General features: G+C 35.9%; 1 protein-coding gene across 9 annotated transcripts in view; it reads right to left on the reverse strand.

Moving 5' to 3' along the window:
• The window catches only part of AKT3 (AKT serine/threonine kinase 3), a 430,706-nt gene that overhangs the window by 51,580 nt on the left and 357,746 nt on the right, over positions 1-21,380 (reverse strand). For all 9 annotated transcript variants that reach the window (XM_077168486.1, XM_077168483.1, XM_077168491.1 and 6 more), the window contains one exon: positions 5,683-5,785. In XM_077168486.1, the coding sequence (XP_077024601.1) occupies positions 5,683-5,785 (103 nt within the window). The remainder of the gene's footprint in view (positions 1-5,682; positions 5,786-21,380) is intronic.

Here is a 21,380-nt window from a genome sequence, read left to right on the forward strand (position 1 = left end):
TGACAGAAAATGTTTTAATTCGTTACCTCATGTTTACTGACAACTGTCTAATTTCACATTTTGGGGCACGGACAATATTCTGTTTCTAAAAGGGTCCTGCGGATACTTCTTCAGCTGTTGTTGATGGCAATGCTGTCTTTCAGTAACAGTATTAAATATTAAACCCATTTTCTTTTGCTATAAAATAGGGAAAAATGTCATGTGGAATTCATATAGGCTGATGAATTTTACATTAATAAATTTATCTTCTGAGTCAGAGTTAATTGGTTAAAAAAAACACATCACTTACATTGATCTCCCATACTTAATCTCTTATCTTTTGACAGTGTAGATAAAGGATTTAGGGATAGATCCTTTTGATTGTATGTTACTTTTTGTTTCCTGTGAAAATAGGTTTTATTTGTAGAAACATAGCTAAATTGGTTAATGGTACATTTTTGGTTTTTCCTCTGAGAGACAGGTTAAATTGGTATATAACTCAGTGTTTCAAGTGTCAAAAAAATATGGATGTGGTAAAATGTTCTTCATGGAGGTCCTTAAATGCAACATATTTTTTAGTCTATTTTCTAAAGGAACAATGGAATCATATTTGAGTATTTCCAAGAAAAGAAAAAATATTGCTGTTGTAAAAGGTTAACTAGATGTCAATTAAGTCTTATTAAAAATCTAAAGTGTTATAACCTTTTTATTAATGAAAGTTAAAAATAAAATTTATTCACATACTGAAAAAAAAAGACAGTGGAAGCTCACTGCCCTGCCATGGATGATCTAGCATAAATACCACATCAATATTTGATATTCCACAACTTAATCTGGATATCAGCCAAGTTGATAAATCCTGTTCCTGGCCATGGTTTACACTTACTGTGGAACCTTCGGCAGCTTAATCTCACTCTGAGTTTATCTTTCTTCACATATAAAATCTTTATAAAATTGCCGGGATAGCTTCAGCCGGGCAGACACTCGGCGAGCTGATAGTCGCCGGGCAGCCTCGCGGCCAGAACCCTGGGTGGAAGGGGGCGAGCTCGCTGGGGGTGAACCTGGGTAAGCAGGGCCTAGCCGTGTTGGCTAGGGGGCTAAAGGACTTGAGCCGGAGGCCAATTAATCAGCACAAAGCTTCTTTATTGTTACATCGTAAGAGCTTAGGTACCGAAGCCGGCTCAAGTATGAAGCGGCTCAAGTATGCTAAAGACCCCAAGGCTAGGAGAGTCCCGGGTTAAGTATAGGTTAGGAGGAGGAGGGAGCAGGGGCGTGGGTAAGAGGGGTAGGGGGCCAATTACACAAGCTTAGAGACAGTTGCTAGGCTGAGGGCTAAGGTTAGGTATAGAGAAGTGAAGCAAATAACAGGGAGACTTACGGTTTAGTGGTGAGCTATGGAAATGGGCGGTTTACGACAAGAGGGGGAAGGGGGAACAATGAGCTAGGTTACAGACATGAGAGACAGGGAGAGAATACAGAAATGATTAAAAATTTTTTAAGTATGGCTAGGCTCCAATCCCTGAGAAATATGCCACATAAAATGAAAGTTCAGAGGTTCTTAACGCCTTGAAAATTTAAAGAAAGGTATAAATTTTCCAGAAAAGCACACATATGCACATATAATTGTATGCTTTATTTTAGAGCCAAACTATGAACCCCAGATTAAGAATTCCTGGCCTAAATGACAGTTTACTTTTCAGTGCTAAGATCCGCCAACTACATCCAGAATCAGGAGAACCCTTCACCCTACTCTTGGCTATCAGGGTACTCAATGGGTACCAGCACTATCAACTACTTTTCCTTCTAAAAAGGAAGAAGGGGATCCTGCCAACCGAGACAGCAGCATGAGACACTCCATGATGCCCTTCCTCCAAAGAATCTTGGAACAGTTAGGAAAAACTAGTAGTGCCATCTTCCTCAGAACTCTGGAAAAGGGTTCATATAAAGGGTTTCAGTAAATGGGCAAGGGCCAAACCAAGAAAACACAGCTTTTAAAACTGGAAGGATAGCTTGTACCTTTCTGGACCCTCCCTGCCACCTCCTCAGTGCGGAGTGGAGTCCACCTTGCTCCCACTGTGGCTCCCTGGCCCTGTTCTGGAGGGGGCAGAGCACTCCCTGTATACAGACTGGTATGCCTAGATGCCAATCTAGAGAGGCAACCTGAGAGACAAAAAGGAAGAAACTCATTTCAATTTACCTTCTAAGAAGTTGCCTGCAGGCAGAAGCAGCTTGCAGACAGCTAAAGCAATTTAAGAAACAATTAAGTCAAAGAGGCCTGGGGCAAAGGATTACCTGCTTTACAGTAATCTGAAGGGAGAGATTTCATAGGGAGTAAAAGTTTACAGAATTCCTGTAAACAGGGGAATTCCTAAGGCCACAAGCAAGCACAAGCCCAAGATAAGACACAGACTCAGAAAAGACCAAAAGGACCCTGCACTTCCCGTTTGCCCCCAGTTGATTGTGACAGGAGGGCTAAGCTATGAAGGAGAGCACCAGTCAAAGGAGAGACAATTTGCAAATCTATGAAAGGTGTTTTTTGCACTGATTTCTTTCTTTTTGCTACCTCCTCATACTTAAGGAAATCTCTGTTCTACCACTAGCTGGATACAAACATAAAGGACAGTTCAGAGACTAACTCTAACTCCCAGAGTAAATACTTTAAAATATTAAAATAAAAAAAAAATTAAAATGTGCATTGTGTAACAAAAGAATAAAAACAGAACAAAACAAAACAAAACAAAAGAAACAGGAAATGATAGATCATTCAAAGGAACAAGATAAAAGCCCAGGAGCCATTAATGAAGAAGACCAGATTTGGGTATACTGGAGAAAGACATTATAAAATGATCTTCAATATGTTCAAAATAGTATACTACAAAAAGATCAAATAAAATTGAAAGTACCCATTAAAAGAAGAATCGAGGGACATAAAAGATACAGGACTTCCCGGTGCCTGCCCATGCAAAAAAAAAAAAAAGACATAGGACTTACAAAGACCAAACAGCAAAATGGCAGAACAAAGTCCTGTATTATCAGTAATTACTTTAAATATAAATAGATTAAAAACTCTAGTCAAAAGGCAGAGACAGGCAGAAATGGAAAGTCCAATAATCAGATTTGTATGGAAGGGTAAGGGCCCCAAATAGCCAAAACCATCTTGAAAAGGAAAAATGAAGTTGGAGGACTCACAGTTTCCAATTTTAAAACTTATTACAAAGTTACAGTAATTAAGAAAGCATGGCATTGGTGAAAGGACAGACTAATTGAATTGAATTGAGAGTCTAGAAATAAACTCACATCTATGGCCAACTGATTTTGACAACAGTGCCAAGTCCACTCAATGGGGAAGGAATGGTCTCTTTAACAAATGTTGCTGGGAAAACTGGACATCTGTATGCAAAAGAATGAAGGAGACTTCTACCCCAAACCGCATACAAAAATGAACTCAAAATGGATCAAAGGCCTAATTATAAGCACCAAAACTATAAAACTCCTAGAAGAAAATACAGGGAAGTATATTTAGGCCCTTGTGTTAGCTGATGGTTTCTTCGGCTTCACACCAAAACCACAAGTAACAAAAGAAAAAAAATAGATAAATTTAAAAACTTTTGTGCCTCAAAAGACTTCATCATAAAGTACAAAGGAAACCTACAAAAAGTGAGAAAACATTTGGAAAATACATATCCAGTAAAGTTTAACATCCAGAATATGTAAAGAAACCATATAACTCAACAACAAAAAGCCAAACAACCTTATTAAAAAATTGGCAAAAGACACGGCTAGACCTTTCTCTAAAGAAGACATGTAAATGTCCTATAAACACCTGAAAACATGTTTCCTCATTAGCCATGAGGAAAATGCAAATGAAAATCACAATGCAATGTACGATTTCACACCCACTAGAATGGCTACCACTAAAAAGGTGAAAATAATAAGTGTAGGAGAAGATGTAGAGAAGTATGAAAACTTGTTTATTGTTGGTAGGAATGTAAAATGGTGTAGTTGCTGTGGTAATGTACAGTGGCGGTTCCTCAGGAAATTAAGTATAGAATTACCTTATGACCCAGCAATGCCACTCCTGGTATATACCCAAAAGACTTGAAAGCTGGGACTCGAACAGACACTTGTACACCAAGGTTCATAGCAGCATTATTCACAATTGCTAAAAGATGGAAACATTCCAAGTGTCCATCAACAGATGAATGGATAAACAAAATGTGGTGTTTACACACAATGGAACATTATTCAGCTTTAAAATGGAATGAAGTTCTGATACATACAATGACACAGTATAACTCTGAAGACATCATGTTGAATGAAATAAGCCAGTAACATAAAGATAAATAATATTTGATCTCACTGATATGAAATAATTAGAATTAAACAAATTGATAGAGCCAGAAAGTAGAATCCAGGTTACTAGGGGCTATGATGGGGGTTAGGGAATAGGGAGTTAACGCTTAATCTGTACAGATTTTCTCTTGGGGGTAAAAGTTTTGGGAATGGAGAATGGTGACAGTAGCACAACACTGCGGATGGAGTTAACACCACTGAATTCTATATATGTATGCAGTTAAAAGGAGAAATTTTAGGTTCTATAAATGTTAGAACAAAATTAAAAAAAAACAAAAACAAAAAACAGCCACACAAACAGTGAGCCCTTCAAACTACATTAATGGTATAACTATAATAATACTGTTTCATTAATTGCTGCAGAGTACCACATTTATAATAGGGAATACCATGTGTGTGAAGGCAGATATATGGAATTCTATATTTTCAGCATGATTTTCCTGTAAGTCTTCACCTTCTCCAAAAAAAAAGAAAAGGAAGGTGAGGAGAAGAAAGCAGAAAATGAAAATAAAGGAAAAGAAAGGTAACATGATGTTACACGTAAACCAAAAGATGTGTGACTTGAATACTTTATAGCTATCCAATGATCACCCTAAAACTTAATCTTATCCTTAATTCCTGAACTAATGATGACATATACAAACCTCTGAGATTTGTGAGCATGAGAGTGTTTATTAAATATATCTGATAACCTTTTATTCTATAAGAGTTCACTTATTTATATTATCTCTCAAAATATGGGGTACATACTAGTATATGTGGAATGATTTTAAATGTTGCATGGGTATATAGTTTGAATTTATATTTAATTCAATCTATACGTATCAAAGATTACTACCACAATAAGATTTTAAAGAAAAGTTTAATATTCTTCAAAAAATTACTAGTAGATTGGATTATGACATCACAAATATTATCATGTAAGACAAAACTAAATAAAAAAGAATTATTCAATTTAAAGTGAATTAAAAACTATTAAGTAATTAGGCGACCAGAAATGGCAAAAGTCATGAAGGTAGTATGGGGTGAGCAAAGTCTGGGAAATATTGGAAATGTCTATTTCAGAATCCTTTCAGCTGATGTCAAAAGAATCTACTGGAAAACAGTACAGAAGGCTGAGGTTGTAATTTAGTTTATAATTCTCAGTTGATAATTCTCCTTATATAATTTTTCCTACTCAGAAAAACTTTTCTCTCAGTTGCTGTCTTTTGATATTTAAATACTACATCCTTAAATTGACTAGAATAAGTCACTGTGGAATTTGATTTGAAAATATCAAATGATTCAAAAAATGACCAAAACCCTTCACTTAGATTTGAAAGTTATCAGTTGTCTTCTAGATTTACTTACATTTTTCAGGTGGTGTTATTGTAATTGTCTGAGCTGTAAATTCTTCATCAAAATATCTGGTATCTGTTTCAGATGTTACTTGAGGCTTAAAAGGAGGTACAAGCTATAGGAAGAAAAAAAGAAGAGCACAGTTAATAGATTTCAATGCATGAAAATTCATACCTAGTATAAAATCAGACAGCAATGATTAAATGAAGACTGGAAAAGACTAGAATGCAGAGCTACTGCATAAGACAGACATGGTAAATGACTCCCCAGCCAACAATCTAAACATAAAAGAGTGAGTACTTGGTAGCTCTGTATAAAATCTGAGAAGAATGTGAACAGAACAAAGGGGAACCACAGAATAAGGTGAGAGGACATTGAGAAATCTGTCCTGATATTTTTTCTCATAACACACATACATATAAAACAGTATGAGGGCGGGTCATGACGGCTCAGCAGACAGAGTTCTCCCCTGCCATGCAGGAGACCTGGGTTCAATTTCCGGTGCCTGCCCAGGCAAACAAACAAACAAACAAACAAACAAAAGCAATATAAATGTAGATGACTGCAAAAAAATACGGGCTTTTCTGAATGCAATGAAAACACAAACTTACTGGCTTTTCTCTTTCTTCCTACTGCTTGGCTGAATTGTTTATCAAACTACATTTTGAATAATAGTTATTTCTTAGGTCACAGATAGAGGTTTCCTTTGTACTCCACAAAGAACTAAAACTGCTTACTTCAGAGATGGGCATTCAGACTGCTTCTGTCCTGGAATAGGGATTCTTGGCAGCCCCTGAAGTTATATACAAATGTTTGGCCCTTAGCTTTCATCAGATCCTTGTGTCCACTGACAATTGAATGGATAAACAAAAATGTGGTATATACATGAAATGGAATATTACTTGGCTGACAAAAGGACTGAAGATCTGATATATGCAACACAAATGAGCCCTGAAGACATTGTGTTGAGTGAAATAAGTCAGACACAAAAGGACAATTACCTGACTCCACTTATATAAAATATCTAGATAAGCAAATTCATAGAGATAGAAACTAGATTACAGGTTACCAAAGGTTGGGCGGGGGAGAGGAAGGGGATTTAATGCTTAATGTTTGAGGTGATGAAAACATTTTGGTAATAGATGGCAGTGATGTAGCACAACACTGTAAACGTAATTAATACCACTGAATTGTACACTTAAAAATAGTTAAGATGACAAATTTTATGTTATACATGTTACCACAATAAAGAATAAAAAAATATGTAATTGCTTTTAGATCAATGAATTTCCCTACTCTGTCACCAAATTTACGTTAAATAATAAGGCAAAAATGCTTATACTTCTACAAGCCATCTTTTTAAAAATTGGGAAATGAGCAGAGTTAAAGCATATTTTCAAAATAAAGGACCACACTACAATTATGGCACATCTTATAAAACACTTTTCATTTTGTCATTCTTTCTGTTCATTCTCAATACACAAACATTCTAAAATGTCCAAAATTACCAAGCACTAATGGGGGGTGGGGGGAAAAGAATCAAATTTAGGTTCCATTTAACTGTGGGTAATAAGTACTAAAGTACAATATGGCTCCTTTCTCAGAACCCTTTAATTTCTGCCTCCCTACCCCCCCACAATAACTTCTGCCAGTTTTAAAAGAAACCTGCTACTGTGCCAGAATGGAATTCTATCTAGCTGTTTTGTTAGGATGACTTCACGTAAGCAAACAGTTCACTCCACTGATGAAAATCTTCTCTTCCATTCAGAAACCAGTGCACTTTCTTCACCAACACCGTATTCGTGCACACAAAACACCAAAGGTGAAATACTGCAGCATTTTTGGTTTTCTTTTTAGAAATCACAGAAGTAACTGCCCCTCCTTGGCAGGGAACTCAGACTCACCATTCTATTGATGTCACAAAACAGATCATCCTTCCAATGAAAACTTAATCACTAGAAAACATTTTAGCAGAAATGGGCTTCTATTATTGGGCATTTGGAGAAGGCCTGGCTTACCTCTGCCCTACCCTTAACTGGCAGCTTCCTTCTGATGGTGAAAACTTAAATCTGCCTTCAACTTAGGGGAAGCTAATAAAATGTTCAAAAATGGCAAATTTTATGATATATATATATTTATAATTACAATAACCATCAGTTATGCTGTTCTTTTAGTCAATGAAAGAGAGAAGTAGCTACCTTTAACTTAAAAAAAAAAACAAAATATATCTTAAATCAGTTTTCAAATGATTACAGAGGACCTTAGTTTCTGTCCAAACATCATGTTATTACAAAGGATTTACTTGACCTCCTATATCAGTTACGCTCCCCATCACTTCCTATGCTTACACTGCTTTTCCATCAAACGGCTTTTGAACACTTAACACACTGTCTCACTCTCTCTCTTGTTTATGCAAAATATCCATGTCTGTTTACTGCCATCACTTTTATACATCCCCCCTCAATAAAATCTTACATTCCATAAGAAATACCTTGTTTTCTTTTTAATAATGTTTTTAGAGACAGAATTGACATACCGTAAACTGTACATATTGAGTGTACAAACTGGTAACTTCTGACCTATGCAATTATCCATGAAACCATTGCTCCCACATTTTTCTGGTGCCTCTGTGAAATTCCTCCATTCCCCCAGCCTCCCTGTCACAGGCAATGACTGACATGCTTTGAATCACAATATAAGTTCGTATTTTCTAGAATATCATATGCATGGAATCGTATAATACGTATTTTGCGGGAAGTCTGACTTCTTTCACTCAGCAGGATTGTTCTGACATTCATCCATGTCACTCTGTGTATCAATCACTCATTTATTTTATTGCTGAGTGATGTTCCATCGTACAGATGTACCACAATTTGTTTATCCATTCACATGTTGATGGATATCTAGTCTACTTCCAGTTTGGGGCCTGTTCTAGTTTGCTAGCTGCTGGAATGCAACAACAGGGACGGATGGCTTTCGATAAAAGGGGATTTATTTAGTTGCGTATAGTTCTTCAGAGGAAAGGCAACTAACTTTCAACTGAGGTTTCTTCTTCATGGGAAGGCACAGGGTCTCTACTGGGCTTCTCTCCAGGCCTCTGGGTTCCAACAACTTTTCCCAGGGTGATTCCTTTCTGCACCTCCAAAGGTCTGGGCTGAGCTGCAAGTGCTGAGATGAGGTATGCTGAGCTGCTTGGCTGTGCTACGTTGAACTCTCTCATTTAAGCACCAGCCAATTAAATCAAACATCATTCATTGCAGCAGGCACGCCTCCTAGCCAACTGCAGATATAATCAACAGATGAGGTTCACATGCCATAGGCTCATGTTCACAGCCATAGAACTAGGCACCTTCACCTAGCCAAGTTGACACCTGAATCTAACTACCACATGTCCACCCCTTGTCAACTTGGCAACTACAAGCACCACCTTAAGCAATATTAAAGTGCAAAAAATTATCTTCTAGCTGTGGATCTATGAAACTCAAAACAAGTTATCTGATGCCAATATGCAAAGGAGGACAGTCAAAGGATACAGGTTTTCATTTCCATAGGAAGAAACTGGAAGGAACACAAGAGTCACAAGACCCAAACAGTTGTGAAAACCTGCAGGGCAAATTCCATTGGATTTCAAAGTTGGAAAGTCATTTATCCTTCGGCTTTAGAAAGTGGCAGTCCCAGCCTTTCCAAGGGCCTATGCAGTCGCCCGCTTCCTTCCGAATAAACCTCAGGGGACACTGATGAGACCACCTTTTCTTGGCTCCACCCTCTCCAGGCATCGGGGCTACACCTGGGCTCTCTGCCATTTCTGGGACACATGCTCAACCTCTCCATGTGGTGGCAGCCAGGCTCTCCCCAGTCCCCAAGGAACTTGCTGTACCTTCTCAAAGGCCTGAGGCGGCACAACTTTTCCACTGCAACAAGGTGGGAGACTCATTTTCTGCCTTCAGGGTAAATTCACCCTCCCCATGTATATGGGTGGGTCCACTCTCCTGGCTGAAGTTTCTTAGCTTCAGACCCAAGCTTCCATGGTTCTCACTCTGCAAACTCCCAATTTGTTCCCTTTGTGCCCCCCTTTGTTCAGATTGGTAGTGGTTTCATTTACACCAACAGTCTCTTCAAGCACTCCAGGACTTGTCCATCATTCTCTTCTCATTTCCTCCAAAATCTTCCCTTTATCCATCCAAAAAACTGGTCCAACATGTCTGGTATTTGCAAACTGCAGCAGCACCCCACTTCTCTGGTACCAAAACTGTTCTAGTTTGCTAGCTGTCAGAACGCACCACACCAGTGATAGATTGGCTTTCAATAAAAGGGGATTTATTTAGTTAATGTATAGTTCTTCAGAGGAAAGGCAACTAATTTTCAACTGAGGTTCATTCTTACATGGGAAGACAAGGGCGATCTCTGCTGGGCTTCCCTCCAGGCCTCTGGGTTCCAACAACTTTCAGGGCGGGGGTGGGGGGGTGCGGGGGGGGATTCCTTCCTGCACCTCCATAATGCCTGGGCTGAGCTGCGAATGCTGAGATGAGGTATGCTGAGCTGCTTGGCTTTGCTACATTGAACTCTCTCACTTAAGCACCAGCCAATCAAATCAAACATCATTCCTTGCAGGAGGCACGCCTCCTAGCTGACTGCAGATGTAATCAGCAACAGATGAGGTTCACATGCCATCAGCTCATGTTCCCAGCAGTAGAACTAGGCACCTTCACCTGAATCTAACTACCACAGGGCTAATACAAATAAAGTTGCTATGAATTTTCACACCAAATTTTACATGTTACCAAATCATTCTACCATTTGCCCTCTTACTAAAAGTAAATGCTAAGTGTTTCTTTCCTATGTAAACAATAGAAGAGAGAAACAGATTTTCTTAAACTTGTCAGCATAAATCACATTCACTTCCTCTGGGACCCTTAGAATCACAGCATGGGTATATGAGCAGGTTAATCTTTGAAGAGTAGTCTACCCTGACCTTGCTCAGCAGCAAATCACTTAACCATCAGATCTCTATATACTTTCACCTATTTTTAGTTCTAGACACTCTGGAAATAGAAAGCAGGCTTTAAGTCTGCAGTGAAAGCAACAATAAACAATGATTATAGTACCTTAAGTGCTGTAAAAACTGGTCATCTACAACACTCTGTGTTGGTACACATGGATGAAAAATACTGTCAACAGAAACATAGCAGTACAAATGGCTAACATTATTCAATGTCTAGATATGCCACAGACAATAATTTATTGTCTGGTGCTATGTCTGGTGCTATGACTTCTGCCTCTCTGAAAGAACATCAGAGAGTAGCTAAGCTTAAGAGAGTGTTCTTGTTTATTTAAGCACCATTTCTCCTGAAAAAACTGGTTTTGTGCTTTTTTGAATATATACTTGCACATGTACTGGAAAAGTGGGAATACAGAAAGAAGATATATTTCTAACAAAACTAAGAGACTTATGGCATCCATTTAATCACCGTATCTGCTAAGCTTTACAATAACAATTTAACCCTTAAAAGTGAAAACTCAACTATATTTCATTTTTGCAAAACCACACAATAGTAACTGATGTTTGTAATGTTGATCCCATAAAGAAATGGACCAAGAGCCAAAGCTGTATACAACACTAATATTCAACTAAAGGATCATAGACTTGAATATATCAAAATGTATACATTAGCTTTCAAGAACATCAAATATTTAATTAATATGTCTGCTTTCCTGGTTGAAATTTAGAAGAGATTAAAAAATAGATTTTTATTGAGAAATATCCACACACACACAGCCCAACCATATTGTACAATCAGTGGTTCACAATATCAACACATAGTTGTATATTCTTCTCCACGATAATTTTTAGAACATTTGCTCACTCCAGAAAAAGAAAAAGAAATAAAAAAGAACTCATACATTACATACCCCTTACCTCTCCCTTTCATGACCCACAGTATTTGCAATCTACCCAATTTTTACCCTTTATCTCCCTCTATTCTATTTATTTCTTTTTCTTTCTTTCTTTTTTTTTACTCATCTGTCTGTACCCTGGATAAAAGGAGCATCAGACATACAGTTTTCACAATCAAACAATCACATTGTAAAAGCTATATACTTATACAATCATCTTCAAGAATCAAGGCTACTGGAACACAGTTCAACAGTTTCAGTACTTCCCTCTAGCCATTCCAATACACCATAAACTAAAAAGGGATATCTATATAATGTGTAAGAATAACCTCCAGGATAACCTCCCAATTCTATTTGATATCTCTCAGCCACTGAGACTTTATTTTGTCTCATTTCTCTCTTCCACCTTTTGGTCAAGAAGGCTTTCTCATTCTCCTGATGCCGGGTCTCGACTCATCCCTGGGAGTCATATTACATGTTGCCAGGGAGAGTTACATTCCTGGGAGTCATGTCCCATTTAATGAGGAGGTGAACATGAATTCACCTGCCAAGATGGCTTAGAGAGAGAGGCCACATCTGAGCAACAAAAGAGGTTCTCTGGGCATGACTCTTAGGCATAATTATCAGTTTTCTTTGCAGGAATAAACTTCATAGAGGTGACCGCCAAGATTGAGGGCTCAACCTGTTGAATTGATTGTCCCCACTGCCTGCAAGAATATCAGGAATTCCCCAGATGGATAAGTTTAATATTTCCTCCTTTCTTCCCAGTCCCTAAGGGGACTTTGCAAATTCTTTTTTTTAATTCTCTACCGAAATTACTCTGGGATATATTGGGGTATCACACTAACCTGTACAAACCAACAAGATCTCATGCCTTATTCAAGATTCATGTAGTGAGGGTGTTCAAGTAAAATGACCATACAAATTAAATTAGATAATGTGCTACCCAAAATATAAATTTTGCACCCAATAAACATCTCTCCCTTTGGTCTCATACACAGGCTGAAGTTCATCCTTTACCTTATATTTTGATTTACCTTAGTCCTGTCCAGGTCAGTAAAGGGATTTTTAACACATGATATGGGTGATTTGGATGGCATTAAAAGTAATTCCAGATATTTGACCTTATGTTTTTTCTTCCTTGATAAATTTTCCTGTTTAAAGAGAACTTTGCAAGAACTCATTCTATTGATTGAAGGTCTGTAGACAGATCATGTTACTCACAAACAGTCATAGGTACATTACATTATCTGAAGGCCTCAGTTATCTTAAGAGAGGAGTTGCTTATAAAAGTAAAAATGTTCTCATTAATGAAACACAAGGGGCCTTTTTTGGAAGGCAGAGCAAAGCAGTAAAAAGACTTGGCTTATATAGTGTATATGGCAAATATGTGGATTACAAATCTCACCTCAGAATTTAACTTAGACCCTGGTAAAACAATCTTCTTTTTTTAATCTCTCTTCCACCTGATATCATAGGCACAGTCTTGCATTAGCAGTGTGGGAACAACTAATCACTATTTCCAATTAGAAAGGCTCATGAACATGAGAAAAAATTGAATGAGTGTATAAATTGGGGAGAAACGAGGTATAGCTAATCCCTAATTCATAAGCCAATTGTATTACAAAAGATTGCATGTAATGTGGAGAAAACATGTAGAAACTATTTAAATAGACCAAAAAAAAAAAAAAAGCTGTATAATGTAGGAAGCCTTCCAGACAATAAAATTAAGGTCTGTTAAACATGAGGTACAGGAAAAAATACAACAATAATATTAAAGAGCCCAACTGATATTTATAATATTATTTCAATAGAAAAGTTCGTATTATATTTTAGTGAAAATGACTGAGAACCTGTCTCCTTCTGCCCAAATCCTAGCAATGGCATTCTCTCACATCAAATCACTCCTTATAGATGATCTAATGATAGGGCTAGAGGATTAGATTTTGGTGGGAAGGAAAGGTAGGGGCTTTAGAAATGGGGTTCATTTTGAGAGAGAAGGGCAGAAAGCAGTTTCCGTGATAGTCAAGAAAACTATTGAAAGAGAGGACTTACATTTTGGGGGAGCTACTATGTCTAGGCATGTACTGATTAAGTGATTTTTGGAAATTATCTGCAATTTCAGGAAGGATCCAGAAGGAAGGAGCTAAGTTTGGAAGGATCTGGTTCTAGCAAGAAGCAGCTGTATAGGTTCCTCTACAAAAAAAGGTGAGGTGGCAGAAGAGGTTCTAAAACACACAAATACTTCATAAGTCAATTGTATGCTGAAGGCTCCCCATATAGGTATACCCTGGACAGCTGAATAGCATAGTAAAATGCAAAGAAATGACAAGGAGCACGGTTGATAACTTGAAAATTCTCAATTAACCAGGGCTTACTTGAAATACTCTATTCTCTAAGCAGAACGAAAAAGTGGGCTTTTGACTTTCTCTTCTTCTCAAAGTATTTTAACTGAATTATAAAGTATTTGCATTGAAACGAATCATATAGATCTAGTCCAATCTTCTTATTTTAAAAGGAAAATAATGAGGTCTCCAATGTTTCTACTAGTCAGAGTCATTCTGAAGCATCATAATATGAATAAAATTCCAATTAATTTTAATCCAACCCTGAAGTAGAGGCTTCACAACAGAGCTCTTAAAGCCTGTGTTAGGTATCTTCTGAAATATTCCCATAGCATCTGGAACACATCACTCCTCACAATGAAATGCAAAATAGTCTGCTCATTTATCTGTCTCCTGCCAGTAACTTGAGAATAGGGATCCTCTTTTATTTATCTCAATATGACCAACACAAAGCATAGTGTGCAATACAAAGGAGACAAGCAGTAAATGGTTGCTGACTAAATGCTGGAAAATATTCATAGAAAGTTCTTTGTTCAGCTACTGATACCTACTCACTAAAGAAAGATGAGGAAACTGGGGAGGAGAAATTTGATGAAAGATGGGAATGGTAGCAAAAAATTGCAAATACAATAAATACCACTGAATTATATACTTTAAAAAGGTTAAAATTTTCCTTTTGTTGATCCTCTCAACTGTTTACATTCCATTTCATTCAGTTTTTGTCTTTGCATCTATTGTGTGATTTTACTTTATTTCTTCAGGTTTATGCTTTGTTTCTCCCCCTTAATTTTCTGAGTTGGAAGTATAGCTAACTTTTGTTTTGTTTTCGTTTCTTCTTCCTCCCCTATACAAGTATCTGAATTACCTTTTGTCAGCATTTTATAAATTTTCACCCTCATTCAGTTCTAAATGTTTTATAAATTCCATTAAAATCTACTTCTCTACCTGTAAATTATTTTTAAATGTATTTTAAAGCTTTCAAACATTTGGGGTTTAGATAATAATTGGTTGATTAGTCCTAATTTTAATGCCATAGGATTAGAAACTATGGTCTAAGTTACACAGCATCTTTGTTTTTTATTGAGATTTGCTTTGTTGCCTTTAAATGCACATTCTCTAATTCTTGGATGCAAGGATCAATATATGTCCACTATATTACTTGTGTATGATTTTTTACATCAGGGAATGGCTTTTCTTGTTTTCTTATGCTCCATGAGGTAGGAATACTTGTTATATACATTTTTCTTTTTTGGCATGGGCAGGCTCTGGGAATCGAACCTGTGTCTGCACCATGGCAGGTGAGAATTCTGCCACTGAGCCACTGTTGTACCACCCACTTTTTATATTTTTAAATGATTATATTTTAAATGGTTTTATAAGTACCTTATTTTGTAAATTCCATTTTCCTATTGTCCCTAAAAGCCCAAATTTATTTATTTTATTATCTGACCCTTTAGGAAAAAGTTTGCTATCTCCTTTCTGTAGCCTTCTAACATGTTTGCTCATTATCAATTACTAAGAGACATATTAAAATTTCTATTATAACTGGGACTTAATTTTCTTATAATTCTGTCAAAATTTGCTTTATGAATTATGAATGAATGGTTTTAAGTACAAATAGGTTCCAGATTATTTTTCACTATGTATAGATGCTTTCTAATATTTTCTGCATTAATTTGTCTAGAATTAATATAGCTCACCAATGACAGATATGCTTTACATTTTTTTTTTTAATGTTTCAAACTATTTATTTATTTATTTATTTTTGGGGGGGGGGGGTACATAGTCCAGGAATCAAATCCGGGTCTCCCACATGGAAGGCAAGCATTCTGCCACTGTACCACCCATGCACCCCTTACTTTTAAAAAATTTTTAGAGGAATTGTTGGTTTACAGAAAAATCATGCAAAAATACAGGATTCCCATCCACACCCTACTGTTAAAACCTTGCATTGGTGTAGTACATTTATTACAATTGATAAAAGTACATTTTATAATTGTACTACCAACTGCAGTCCATGGTTTAACTAAGGGTTCACTGTTTCTATTGTGCAATTCCATGTATTTTTTAAACATATTCTACTACCATAGATACAACCTAAAATTTTCTCTTTTAACCACATTTAAATATTTAATTCAGTGCTGTTAATTATGCTAACAATGTTGTGATACCATCACCACCATCCATTACTGAAACTTTTCTATCATTCCCTATCGCCACTCCATGCCCTGGTAACCTATATTCTAGGTTCTGACTCTGAGTTTACTAATTCTAAGGATTTTCTATAAGTCTTATCATATAATATGTGTTCTTTTGTATCTGGTTTACTTCACTCAACATGATGTCCTCAAGGTTCATCCATTTTGTTGCATGTATCAGGACTTCGTTCTTTTTATAGCTGGGTAAGTCTCTGTGTACATACCACATTTTATTTATTCTTCATTGTTTGATAGAGACTTGGGTTAATTCCATCTTTTGGCAATTGTGAAAAATGCTGCTATGGACCCTGGAATGCAAATATCTGTTAAAGTCTCTGCTTTCAATTCTTTTGGGTTTATAGCTACAATTGGGATTGCTGGGTCATATGTTAATTCTGTACTTAGCTTTGTCTTCCATAGCACATTTACCATTTTACATTTCCATCAGCAATTTCTCCATTCCTCTTCAACAAATGTAAATTCTTGTGTTTCCTCAATAGTAGTTATCCTAGTCTAATGACATGCCATCTCATTATGGTTTTGTGTTTCATTTTCCTTATGGCTACAGATGTTGAGCATCTTTTCATGTGCTTTTTGGTCATTTGCATGTCTTCTTTGAATAAATTCTATTCAAGTCTTTTGCTCAATTTTAAAACTGTGTTGTCTTTTTTATTGCCTTGAGAAATTTCTTTATATACGCCAGATATTACAACCCTGTTGGGTATGTGGGTTCCAAAAATGCTCTCATTGTGTAGGTTGTCATTTTACCTTCTTAATAAATCTATTTGAGGCACAAAAGTTTTTAATTTTGATGAGGTCCTATTTATCTATTTTTCTTTTGTTGCTTGCTTAGGGTGTAAAAACTAAGAAATCGCTGCCTAATACCAGGTCCTAAAGATGTATTGGTCTATATGTCTGTACTGTGCCAGTACCATGCTGTTTTGATTACTGTGCTTCTGTAATAAGTTTTAAGATCGGGAAGTGTGAGTACTCCAACCTCATTCTTTTTCAAAATGGCTTTGGAAATTTGGGGGCCCTAAACTTCCATATAAATTTGATGATTGGCTTTTCCATTCCCAAAGAAGGTTGCTGGAACTTTGATTGGAATTGTATTAAATCATTAAATTGCTTTGAGTAGAATTGACCTCTTAACAAAATGACTGCCAATCCATGAACATACAGAGTCCTTCCATTTATTTCAGCCTTCTTTGATTTCTTTTAGAAATGTTTTGTAGTTTTATAGCCCTTTACTTTGGTTAGATTTGATCCTAGAAATTTGATTCTTTAAGTTGCTATTGTAAATGTAATTTTTTTCTTGATTTCTTCTTCTGATTGTTCATTGCTAGTGTACATAAACAAACAGATTTTGGGATGTACCCCGCCACTTTGCTAAATTTATTTATTACCTCTAGAGGCTTTAATGCGGATTTTGCAGGATTTTCTGAATACAGGATCATTTCATCAGCAAATAGAGAAAATTTTATTTCCTATTTTCCAATTTAGCTAACTTTTATTTATCTTGCCTAATTGCTCTGGCTAGAACTTCCCCCAAAAATGCTGAACAGTGGTGACAGTGGGCATGCTTTTCTTGTTCCTGATCTTAAGAGGGAAAACTTTCATTCTGTCATCGAGTATGATGTTAGTTTTGGGTTTTTCATATATTCCCTTTATCATGTTGTGAAAGTTTCTTTTTATTCCTAGTGTGTTAAGTTTGTTTTTTAATCAAGAAGGAGTGCTGGATTTTGTCAAATGTCTTTTCTGCATCAACTGAGAGGAAAGGTGCTTTTTTTTCTTTTTACTTAATTCTGTTAATAATGGTGTATAACATTAATTGATTTTCTTACATTGAACCACACCTGCATACCAAGGATAAATCCCACCTGATTATGGTATATACTTCTTTTAATGTGCTGTCGGATTTGGTTTGCTAGTATTTTGTTGGGGATTTTTGCTTCTATGTTCATAAGAGATATTGGTCTGTAACTATTTGCTTGTGAGATCTTTATGTGGCTTTGTTATCAAGGTGATGCTGCCCTCATAAAATGAGTTAGGAAATACTCCCTTCTCTTGAGTATTTCAGGAAGCATTTGAACAGGTTTGGTAACAATTTTTCTTGGAATGTTTGGTAAAATTCCCCTGTGAAGCCATCTGGTTCTGGGTTTTTCTTTGTTGGAAGGTTTTTGATCAGTGATTCAATTTCTACTAGTTATATGTTTGCTGAATTCTTCAATTTCTTCTTGAGTCAGTGTAGGTAGTTTGTATATTAATATGAATCTTTCTGTTTCATCCAGATTATCTAATTGTTGGCATACAGTTGTTCATAGAATCCTCATAGCATTTTCATTTCAGTGGGGTTGGTAGCAGTGTTCCTCATTTTATTTCCGATTTTAGTCAACTGGGTCCTCTTCCTTTTTTTATTCATCACTTTAGCAAAAGGTTAGTAAAATTTATTGATCTTTTTTTCAAAGAACTAACTTGCTTTTGTTGAATCTATTTTTTAAATTCTTTATTGCATTTGCTTCACTCTAACCTTTGTTATTCCTTTCCTTCTCCCACTTCAGGTTCAGTTTATGCTAATTTTTCTAGTTCTTTCAGTTTTGAAGTTAGGTTTTAGATTTTACATTGTTCTTTTTTAATGTAAGCATTTAGATCTATAAATTTCCTTCTCAGCAATGCCTTAGCTGCATCCCATAACTTTTAGTATACTGTATTTTCATTTTCATTCACCTCAAGATGTTTGTGGATTTCCTTTGTGATTTCCTCTTTAACCCATTGGTTGTTTATGAGTATGTTGTTTAATTTGTACATACTTGTGAATTTCCCATTTCTCCCTCTCTTACTGATTTCAAGCTTCATTCCATTGTGGTCAGAGAAGATACAACGTATGATTTCAATATTTTTAAATTTATTGAGATTCTTTTGTGACATAAGATATGATCTATCTTGGAGAACAAGTCTTGCACACTCAAGAAGAATGTGTATTCTGTTTTTGTTGGTGAAGTATTCTCTATGTGTCTCTCAGGTCTAGTTGGTTAGTTTATCATGCAAATATTATACTTCCTTATAGATCTTCTATGTAGATGTTCAATCCATTGTCGAAAGTGATGTGTTAAAGTCTTCTATTAATGTAGAACTGGCCATTTCTTCCTGCACATCTGTATTTTCTTCACATATTTTGGGGTTCTGCTATTACATGCGTATACATTTATAACTGTTACATCTTCCTGTTGAATTGACCGTTTTGTCACTATACAATGACAGTCTTTATTTCTCATAACTGTTTTTGTGTTGTAGTCTATTTTATCTATTAGTATATCTATCCCAATCATCCTTCAGTTACTACTTACATGATATATTGTTTCAATTCTTTCACTTTCAACCTACTTATGTCTTTTAATTTAATGTGAGTCTCCTGTTCACAGCATTTATTTTGGTCATGCTCTCATATCCATTCTGCCAACCACTGGTTTTTTTTGGTATGCTGTGCAGTGGGAGTCACATTTCATTCTTTTTCCGTGTGAATATTCCATTATCACAGCACCATATATTGATTTTTTTTTTTTTTTTGAGTGCATGGGCCAGGAATTGATCCTTACATGGCAGGTGGAATTCTACTCTTGAACTACCCATGCACTTCAGTCATTGCCTTTTGACTTGAGAGGTTAATCCATTAATATTTTATGTAACTATCTATAATGCTGAACTTTCTTCTGTAATTTTGCTATTTTTGTCTATTTTAATTTTGCTATTTTAAGTTGTATGCCTTTCTACCCTTCAATTTTTTGGTTAATGTCAACATAAATGTTTATTTCTTTTTTTTGTACCATATTGTAACAATTCAATTGTATTGTGTTGATTTATTGTATTATACCTTTCTTATTTCCTTTTGGATATAATTCTCATATATTTTCTTTGTGGTTACCATGTGATTAAAATTTAAGAGACTAAATACATAACAATCATATTTGATTTCATACCAAATTAACTTCAATAGCATACATAAACACTGTTCCAAAATCCATCTGTTCCCCCTTGCTTTTTTACTATGCTGTCTGGTTGAAGCTGTTATGTATCCAGAAAAGATTATATTCTTTTAATCCATTCCTGTGGGTGTAGACCTATTCTGGATGAGATCCTTTTTATTAGGTTATTTCAGTTGAGATGTGACTTGCCTTTTTCAAGGTGGGTCTTAATCTTCTTACTGAAGTCCTTATTAAGGAAAAAGAAAAAGCTTTCAGAGGAGCTGAGGGCACAGAAAATAGAAAGGATGCCTCTGAAAGCAACAAAACCAGAAGAGAAGGACTGGTAGATGCCAGCCATGTGCCCTCCCATATGACAGAGGTGACCCAGATGCTAGCAGTCTGACTTCAGAGTCCAGGTATCATCCTATTGATGCCCTGAGTGGGACATTTTCACAGCCTAAGATCTGTAAATTCTAAGTTAATAATTCCCAATAGTAAAAGCCAACCCATTTCTAGTATATTGCATTCTGGCAGCTTTACCAAACTAAAACACTAGTTATGAATTCATTTTTATTTATCCTGTACAGAATACCCGTTTCTTGAACCTGAAGATTCATGAATTTAAACAATTTTGGAAAATGTTTAGTTATTATCACTTTCAGTATTTTCTCTCCTTCATAATCTCTATTATGTCCTTCTAAAACTCCTACTAGACATAGGTTTAATCATTTCTTCTATCTACCAGATTTCTCAATCTCTCTTGTTATTATCCATCTATTTGCACTGTATTTTCAGGAAATTTCCTCAGCTCTGTTTTGTTGTTTAATTTACTCCACGTTTAGCTCTACTTAATCTGTGGTTCAATTCATGGGTCAGCATAGTGCCAGACAGTATGCATGTTACGCTTTTCATGTCACATACAATCTTTTACATTCATATTTTTCTTATAATTCTGGAAAATTGTAAAAAATATTGTTAGCTTGTGGGTTATACTAAAAATGTGTGGGCATTTGGCCACAGTTTGCCAAAATCTGGTGTAATCCATCCATTTAATTTTTAAAATTCTACTTTTCATTTCAAAAAGTTCTATTTGATTGTTTTGCAAATCTGCCTGTTTGATTTTTTCATTGGATTTAGTCTTTCCCTATATTTTTAATAACATGTTATCTCAAAAATCATCTTAAAACTTACATACACTCTCTCCGTAATACTTAAGAGTTTCTGTAATATTTAGTTTCTGTAATACTTAGGGTTCAGTTCTGTTATTTTGTTTTGTCATATATTTTTGTAATTTTTATTGTGAGCCTATT

The sequence above is a fragment of the Tamandua tetradactyla genome, chromosome 7 (assembly GCF_023851605.1).
Source record: "Tamandua tetradactyla isolate mTamTet1 chromosome 7, mTamTet1.pri, whole genome shotgun sequence".
Classification (NCBI taxonomy): Eukaryota; Metazoa; Chordata; class Mammalia; order Pilosa; family Myrmecophagidae; genus Tamandua; species Tamandua tetradactyla.